At 33.3% G+C, this 9,975-nt stretch overlaps 1 protein-coding gene across 1 annotated transcript; it reads right to left on the reverse strand.

Moving 5' to 3' along the window:
• Positions 1-3,261: 3,261 nt before the first annotated feature.
• On the reverse strand, positions 3,262-4,092 carry LOC139856173 (ethylene-responsive transcription factor 4-like). The gene has a single exon (XM_071845421.1). It carries the CDS (start codon positions 4,090-4,092, stop codon positions 3,406-3,408), a length of 687 nt encoding a protein of 228 aa, XP_071701522.1. The 3' UTR covers positions 3,262-3,405.
• Positions 4,093-9,975: the final 5,883 nt, after the last annotated feature.

Consider the following 9,975-nt stretch of genomic DNA (forward strand, 5'->3'; position numbering starts at 1 on the left):
CACATAACAACCAAAGTGTCTACAAATTTTTGTAGGGCACAAAGCAACACATCCTTGCACCTGCATTCTATTAGCAGACTACAAGGCCATCACAATTTATTTACTACAGCACAATTCTAATAAAATTAATAATTACAATGATGCCTAGAGAGCACCATATTAATGAAAAATTTATGAAAGAAGACTTTGGGGATTATGTACCCACGTGTGCCAATCGATAGTCTTCACTTTGCACCTTTTCAAGACGCACTCGAATGTCTTAACTTGTATCTCGTTCAGAGCCGTCGGCACATTCCAACATTTATTTGTAAAAACCTTTTGGTTTCGGTTTTTCTAAATGAGATAACTACACGACCAAACAACCGTTTTTCAAAGGGCTTTACCCACAAACGAACTTGCATTGCCTGAATCAAGAGCAATGTCCTCCATGTTGACAAAAGTTACTCCATCGCGACCCCACCACGAAAATACTTTACACCAAACTTCGAAGGCATGTTTACACACAATAATGGACTGATCAACCGTCTCGATGTCGTCGTTGCACAATGGGCATCTAACCGAATGTAAGTCGATACCTCGTTTGTCAAGTTCCACTAATACCGGTAGCCGCTTTTTCCTTGCTCTCCACTTAAAGACTTCAATTTTTTCAGTACCAACTTATTACTCAAGGTCTCACTTAATGAAGTATTTATAGTTAGCACCCTCGAGTTGATCAAAGTTGTTAGTTCTTTTGTTGTAAAATGCGCGCCGCCACCCGCTTTCCATTTCCATATATCTTTGGCTTGCGGGTTAAATTTCTCACCCGCTATCCTTTCTTCCAACCTTTGTAATTCGTCATTTGCTCGACCGCTTGGCTCCCGTGACCATGTACCTACACTTTTAGCTCCGTCCCATGGTATTTTCTCTTGTATCGTAGCGTCCGAATTTGTCTCTAGCCTTGAAAGTCTCTTGAACTTGTTTTTAAGCTTTTTATTACCAATTCACTCGTCGTTTCAAAATCTACATTTCTTTTAGGATAAAGGGAGTAAAAAAAATTATACTTTATCCGTTTTAATTTGGGAGGTGATTCTCACACACTACTTTTTGATCCATGCACACTTTTATCTTCTAAAATCACAGTTATGTCCCTAGAGAGTTGAACTTATATTATTATTAAAAGTATAATTAAGGGTAAAATAGGTAATTCGGTGTATATGGATCAAAAACTAGTGTGTGTGAATCATCTCCCTTCTAATTTGATATCTTGGTCAAACTTAAACAATTTAAAACATATCATTATTATATCATTAATATAGTGTATGTTTTTTATAATTATTTTTTATATATCTTTTATTTTTAACCCTTTAATAGTATAGTGTATATGTATTTATGAAATGAATAATTAAATATGAGAGAATTAAAAAATGCGATTAAATTAAGAAGAGACATTTAATTTATTTTTATTTTTTTAAAGAAAAACAGATAAAAAGGTATCTAAAATTTAAGAGAGGAGACGGAGAAAATAATGGAGGTGAGTGGCCGTCACTGCCGTCCTTAACAAAAAGATGCAAAAGATGCACATATTTCCATTTATTTTGGTAATCGTACTATAAAATACGGGATGATACTCACACACTCAATATTAATTTATACACAATTAATTGTCTATTATGTCCTTACTTACAATAATAGAGGCTCATGTCACAACATAAATTTAAGGTTATAATTGTAAGTTTTATGATAAAAAGTATGTATGAATCAAAAACTAGTGTCTGAGTATCACCTCCCAACTATAAATGTGACAGTCAAATAGCAGCCGTTAGATCTATCGTCTATGATTATTTTTATTTATTTATGTTTATTATACCGGTGTTCAAAAAAGAAAAAGAAAATACTTTTAAAATCCAGCTACTGTCTCTGCTTACTCAACCAGTCGGCGCCACCCCATATTCCAACTCTCCATTCATTAACTATTTGTCACCTACACGTGCCATACCTTCTCTATATTAATTTCTCTACCTCGCACACAATTTTATTTAAATTATTTATTTATTTTAAAGCAAATCGTTAATCGTAAATATTACTCCGTATAAAAAAACACAAAAAGAATTACAGAATATCCCAACAAAACGCCTGTGTAGCCCATAAATTTTTTTATTTAATTTTATGCTCCATATGACACTCAGTATCTTTTATTCCGTTGAAGATATGGTTTTGGCTCCGAGGATGCGATCAGCATTTTGCAGTTAAGATTTTCTTTGTAGAAGTTATCCGACCTGTTGTATTCTGTCATGGTTTGACCGGTATCTTGATTTCTAATTGTAGACTTAGTCGTTTAGTTTATTAGCCTTGTCAATCTTTGTCCATATCGTTAATCGATAAGGTTGTATTTAGGTTTGTTTGTTTGTTTACTTATTTAGTGTGTATGTTCACTATGTTATTTGTATCCGTTTTTATACCTTATTGATATTAGAAATTTTTTATACCTTATTTAGTACCATAAGGCACGTGATAAGAAACAATTAAAGAGCCAAAATCTCTAATAAATAACATTATTCGTAATTAATATGAATACACTTATAAAAATATGAGGAATTTATTAAATGATTAATATGTTAGTGTATAATTGAAAAGTTTTTTGTGAACCGAATATTTCATATGGTATGCTCTAAGAGCTCATGTTATCCATTCCCATCTAACATTCATAAAAAAGTAACAGTATACCACAAAAATACACATTAGCAACATATACGTTATTTACATTTATATGAGCTTTTATTTAGCTCTTTTTAATGAGTGATGAGATTTTCACTTCAATTTTTGATAAATCCATTAAAAAATATGCATTAGTTAACAGATAAATCCATTAATAAATATGCATTAGTTAACAGTTTGTATTGTAATTAAATGATGATGTAGTTGAATGGATTTATCAATAACCACACTAATAGTATTTTACTATTTTATAAGAAGTCATATAAATATAAATAAAATATTATTTCAATTCAATATTTTATAAAGCATTTGATATTTTTAGTAAGCTGTTATCATTTCGGTTGCCGCAATGCAATCGCCATGCTCTTACACTTGTCTGCACAAATCGACAACAGTTTCATCAATTTACAAATACTAGAGCGTAATGTACAATCATATATCATCATCATTCAACACCTTTACAAAAATAAACTAGATGAAGTCAATTACTTTTAGAAATATTCCGATTGTTCTAAATTTAAAATAAAAATACTACACATTATATTGTTCATGTATATAATAACCGGAACAAACTTATAACATTATATATCAGCACATCAAAAACATTATCAGGCTGCTTCTTGTTCTCTTAAAACCTATAGTAATTAATATATTCTTCATTTTAATCTACTTTTTATCTTTAATTTTAAGATTCGGGCAAAACAGGGCAAATCAGGCAACTTCCGGTGGCGGTAAATTGAGATCGATATCCAGAGCGAATTTTTTCTTCAGTTGTGTACGATCAGGACAACTTAGATTAATGACGGATGATGAATCGGAGTCGCTTTGTGTGCCGTTAACACCAACATTAACAGCGCCGTATGTCAGAATAGGCTTGCGGTTAACAGATCCGTCAAAGCTGAACAAATCGAGACGGTTATTAAACTTCACGGCGTTATTGTTATTATTAATCTGCGAATGGTAGAGAAACAACGAATGCGCCATCGGAAAACCAATCGGAAAGTGCGATAGGCTGAGATCGAGTGGCGACGGCGGAAGCGGTGCGACGGCGATTGGAACGGCGGAGTTTGCCGATTCGACGGTGCTGCTTTCACCGCTAGGGCTCTTATGTACAAACTTTTTACCGGCGCCGCAGACGGCGTTCTGAAGGCACAATTCGGTGGAGGTCGGAAAGTTCGTTTTAGCTTTATCACCACGGAAGTCACGTGCGGCTTTATCATAAGCATGTGCGGCTTCTATAGCCGTATCAAATGTACCTAACCAAACGCGGCTCTTTTTGTTAGGATCTCTGATCTCAGCAGCATAACGCCCCCACGGCCGTTTACGGACGCCACGATAACGAATTTCGGTGCCATTGACAGCGGCGGTGTTGACGTCAGGTTTTCCCCGAGGAGCCATTTTTTGTGTGTTTGTGTCTGATTGTATCATAAATATTAAAATAATTAATTAAAAAGGAAAAATAAAATGGTAATGAAATTGAATGAGAAAAAAAGGGAAGGGATGGGAGGTGTTTATATAGTGAGTTGGTTAAGTTGTCGCAAAAAAAGGGGGTCAGCACCACTCTCATGACAAAAGGCGCGTGTGGATGAAATGTTAGGCTCCACCTCCGTGGCCTAGGGCTAATTTCAAGATGTTTTACCACCCAACAACATTTACCTAAATTAAGGGTGTAAAAATTTATACTTTACATGTAAGGACTCATAATATCAACTAATTATATTCCCTTACCAAAATTAAGAAAATTAGTTGATCTAGTTAATGTTTATTGATTTTATGATGCTTGTTGTTACAAGACGTGTTTATCGGAGCAAAATGTCGAGAAGTTTACGATACTGATCATGAGTGTTGCGTGTAAGAAAGTTAAAAAATAGGTGCATACGGTTGGGTTAATTAAGTTAGTGTGAAATTGATTTTATATATGTGTGTATGTGAGCGAAATTAGTTATCCACGATTAGGTATATCAAAATACGGTTATATGGCAGCTGTTATAACTGTGACGTAAGTCAACTTCATAGATAATGCACTTAAACCAAAGGGTAGCGTGAACTTTAAGAAGATGACAAATTATAAGAAATACACTAAAATAGACATGACCATCGTATCGTAGATATAAATAAACGACATGAATCAATATATTCTAAACGCATCACAACGACCACAAAGGTAGACATTCGGTTCACATTAAATCCACATCAACACTCACCTTCAGCGGCAAAGGTTGGCTAGAAGGGAAAATACACTTTCCCACTTTGACGAGGATAAGGACATACTTTTCTTCTACTTAAATATATCCGAAGTTCAAATCTCTCACAAGTTAAATTAATGGTTCATCCTATTATCTCACAAAAGATTCATCTTCGGGCATTACATTATGCATGGAGACATGGAGTTGTCGATAAAAAAAATTCATCCTTCCACTATTTTAAAGACAACTTGGTTATGTGAGCAAAATTACAACGGTTGACAAGGTTGTACCAATTAATATTGAAGTTTGAAAAATGGATTATATTCAAGTTTGGGGGTATGCCCTCGGAGCTACAAAACATTTCATAATGCTCAAGAGTACTTCTAAAAAAGTTGGTGGGTTGTACTCGAATATTGTTTGTATCTAGGGATTGTTTCTACACTGTTACTTTGTTTTTCAGGGGAAGGTTGGCCCTATTGTTAGGATCTTGGAGTTCAGGGTTATAATGAATTGAAGTAGTTCGGGCTATTCCCTCAATACATTACCGATATCGCTAAGGGTTAGGAACTATGATACATTTTCTAGAATCTTATTACTAGCGTTTGACTTCTTTTGGATTGTTAAATGTTAAATGCAATGATTAAGGGTTGTGTCGAACTAATCTTACCGTGTAGTGGATTGTCGGATGTTTTCGCTGGAGGTTGATCGTACTTCGAAGAAAAATAGAATATTTTTTTGTCACGACCCTACTTTTTCCGTTATCCTTTTTAGTTAATTATTTAACGGCCGTTAACTGTTAGTGTGCCACGTCATTTCTATGACCTATATTATTATTTTTGTAATAATATATATATATATATATATATATATATATATATATATATATATATATATATATATATTAATTATTATGTGTTATGTGAATATTTGTATTCATATTTTAAATTTATACATTTCTACGTCTCGCGGATTTCCATCCGGCGAATCTTTTTGGTTTTCAAACCAACGGTCGAGTTTTTGGGACATTTAAATTCTAAATATTTTAAATATGATATTTTAAGATCATATTATTATATAGTGTATTTATATTTATTTTTCGTCGCGCGTTTGTTATCTTTCCGAATTTTTAATCTCGTAAGTGCGTTTTCGCGTTTCGGGACTCGTTCGGACTTTCGGGCCATCAGGAAATTAACATTTAACAAAATGGCTCACCATGGGGCCCACCCCATGTCTTTTTCGGCCGACCCCACAAGGGAGGGAGTATACTCCCTTGATTTTTCTTTTTCCATCTCATTTTTGCAATTCACAAAATCCTCTCAAACCCAATTCTAATTTTGGTGCTCTCCTCTCTCCCTCTCCTTGCCTAGCCGTCGCCATCCACCACCAACATCACCATCTTCATCATTTTTCAAGCTTGGATCAAGGATTGATTAGTATAAACGTGTTCCTCTCTTCGTTCTTTACGCGATTACATAGATCGTTTCTCGATTAGGGTATAAACCCTAACCCTAGAACTTTCAATTTTTCATTTATTTTCTGTATTTTGATGATTATTTAGTAGTATGATGTTTGTGGATTATTGTAATGGTGTTTGTATGCATAGATGTACTCAAAATCACATGTTTTCGGTTTGTAAAATTCTGGACAGCAGCTAATTCGTGTATTATGAGTTTGTGACTGATATAAATGTTAAAATAAACTATTTAGATGAGTTCCTCTCATCAAGACATTAATTTTAGACTCCGGATTCATGTCGTTTCGATTCCCGGAGCCCTTGTTATGATCGAATTAGTATTTTGTTAAAATTGAAATGTGGATTGACATGAAACCAGGTTTGGTCCGACTTTGTGACCTTCCTTGGAGTCTTTAGGGTGTGTTAGTGTGTTAGGACTAATGGTGGGACGAACTTTCTTGTTCGGGTCACCTAAATTCGAGCCACGGTTCACCCGTTATGACTAAAACACGGTTTTGAGTAAATTGAAGGTCCAAGTGGTGTCATGGCTGATTACCACGACTTGAGGACTGTTCTTGGTGTGTTCTTGAGTGCACCATTGTTTCGGGTGGTTTGATAGGCGGAGATGCATATAAGGCTCGCCAGAAATCGACACCCGGGGCTCAAGATACGACTCGATGAACTTTTGAATTAAAACTTATGATTAATTCTAAAACTTATGATAAAAATAATGAATTTATTATTAATTAATTACTTATGATAAAAGAAGTAATTATTATTATTTAAGACTTATGATATAAATATTTATTATATCATTTAATTATTATTTATGATTTAATTAACATTTTAACTTAACTTACGATTAATAATACTTTTATTATTATTGGAAAATACTTATGATAAGTATTAAATTTATTTTATGAGAATATTATTATAAGACTTATAATAAAGATTAAATAATTATTTAATTATTATAAGACTTAATTATTATTTAATTATGATTTAATTATTAAATACTTATGATTTAAATAATTATAATTAGAAACTTATGATATGGTTAATAATTCATTATTAATTAATAATACTTATGATATGATTTAAAAATTTATTATTAATTAATAATACTTATATTATGATTAATATTTAATTAATTAATTAAATACTTATGATATATTAATTATATCACTTCAACTTATATTAACTTTAATAATTCATTTTATTTAATTAAACTTATGTTATGACTTAATTATACACTTTTAACTTTAATAAACATTATAACTTATGTTATTATTATAATTTACACTTTTCAAATTAATGTTGACTATGTTTGACCAAGGTTGACTTTTGAGTTGACTTTCAGTTGACTTTGACTTTCAGTTGACTTTTGTTGACTTTCTAAATAAGGAAACTTTCCTAACTTAAAAACTTTCTAAAAATAGAACTTTCTAAATTTGGAAACTTTCCAAAAATAGAAACTTTCCAAAAATGAAAACCTGCTAAAAATAGAAACTTTCTATAAATAGAAAGTATGTGTCCGTACGCTGTTCCAGTCAAGCCGATGTTTGCCGAGTATTGTTCTATGTCTACTTGCAACATGTACAATAGCTATCATACTAAGACTTGACCTAAGTTAGTTATTTATATCGACCTGCTTTATTTATAGGTCGGCGTTGTGATCATTCCTGATCACTTTACTCTATTTGTTGTTCGCTTGTTTGTGTGGTTTCTTTAGTTGCTTTTAAGGTGAGTTATAGTCCCGTTTTTACATACTTTTCAAAGTATATTTTTGGGATGTGATTACATGCATTTTTATTTACGTTTAGACACAAGTAACAGTTAAATTTAATTATTCATTTTGAGTTGGACAAAAATATTCCCTAATCTGGTAACTTTAATCATTGGTTTCTACCGGTGAACGCGAATCCTACGGATAGATCTATCGGGTTTGACAACCCCATTTCGAGCTAGTCGCGCTAGCAATTTATAATCGGAATGTTTAGTACTTCGTAATTTGTTGTAGATACACTGTCCAAGTGTATATTTTTATTGTGTTTGGCAAGGGTAAATAAAGGGTTAAGTGGTTACCAGGTGGCTCATTGATAATGGAATAATGTTTAATGTTTTCTAACAATTTTTTTTTTTTTTAAATCTTGTGGTCTAAAGTTTACTTATTATTTAAACCTATAATTCACTCAACCTTTGTGTTGACAGTTTACTTGCATGTTTTTACAGGTACATGAGTTTTGTGATGCTTCCGCTGTGTTTAGAAGAGTCTGCATGCATTTGGGAAGATTTTATGAAACAACTTATGAAACTTAAGCTTGCATTCTATTTTTGGATAATTTAAACTTGTGGGTTTGTTGGCAAGGTTTTGTGTCAACTTTTGGTTTATTACTATGGTTGGTTGTTTTGAAACTACATATTTTGGTTTGTTTTCTTTTTGGAAAACATTTGAAATAAAAGAATGCAACTTTGTTTATTTAATTCATTTAAGTCCGATCAAGCTGTGGGACCAACTGACGGATCCGTTAAGTGTTTTGACGGGGTCGTCACATGTGGTATCAGAGCGTTAGTTGTAAGGAACTAGGCGGTCTTAATGTGGTCAACCCGTGGTTATTAGGGTGCATTAGAGTCTAGTCTACAGCCCGACCTTTTTGCTATAGCATTATTATGCATTTCATTTCGTATAAGTTATATTATTAGCTTTCATATCTTTTTGGTATGTGGTTTGCGGTTTTGCTGTTTGCAGATGTCGACTTCGAGCGATAACTCTGTTGCTGCTCCTGCTCCACCGTCTCCTTCTAGACGTCGTGCTAATCAACCAGAGATCGATGACCCTGTTCATTACTATTTTTCTACCATTACTCATATGAACCGGGCTTATAATGAGGTGACACGTATTAACGCCCTTAGTGATTGTTTGCGCACTTTGCCACATAATGAAGTTATGGACGAGATCCGTGCCGACATGGGTAACTTTATCACTTTCAAGCATAGGGTTGAGGATGCGAACCGTAAGCGTGATCGAGAAGTTAATGCTAAGTTCGAGGCTCTCGAGAGCACTGTCCGTGGGTTGAAGGAAGAGTTGGATGTTGTGAAAGGGAAGTTGCGTAAGTATGAGGATCCTGCTGAGACTCATGCTGGACCAGCTTATCACACCCGCTCTAAGCGAATGTGATGTGATTATTCATATTGATTATCTATTTCATCAGACTTAATGTCCTTTTTATACATACATTTTGGGTTATGTACGGCGTTTTGCCGAGGATTTTATTAAGATTTTGTTATGGGATATTTTTCATTATGTATGGATGATTATTTTTATGACATCTATTATCATTATCATGTTTTATTTCTGATGTTGTGGCTCTTGGCATGTTATATTATGCGTAATATATGTTCATGTATGTTAGGTGCTATGTATGTTGTATGATGTTATCATAAAATATGTATGCATGTGATGGTTATTTCTATAACAATCATAACTGTCATGTTATTACTCATAGTGTTTGTTAACTATTATTTTTGATGGTTAATCTTTTCGTGTTTTGATCTATTCCTTTATGACACTAGTATTATTCTTGGTACTAACGGATGTGTTGTTCTATTTTGAAGATCATGTCTCCAAGAGAGTCCACTGAA

This window comes from Rutidosis leptorrhynchoides, chromosome 6 (genome assembly GCF_046630445.1).
Source record: "Rutidosis leptorrhynchoides isolate AG116_Rl617_1_P2 chromosome 6, CSIRO_AGI_Rlap_v1, whole genome shotgun sequence".
In the NCBI taxonomy this organism is placed as follows: Eukaryota; Viridiplantae; Streptophyta; class Magnoliopsida; order Asterales; family Asteraceae; genus Rutidosis; species Rutidosis leptorrhynchoides.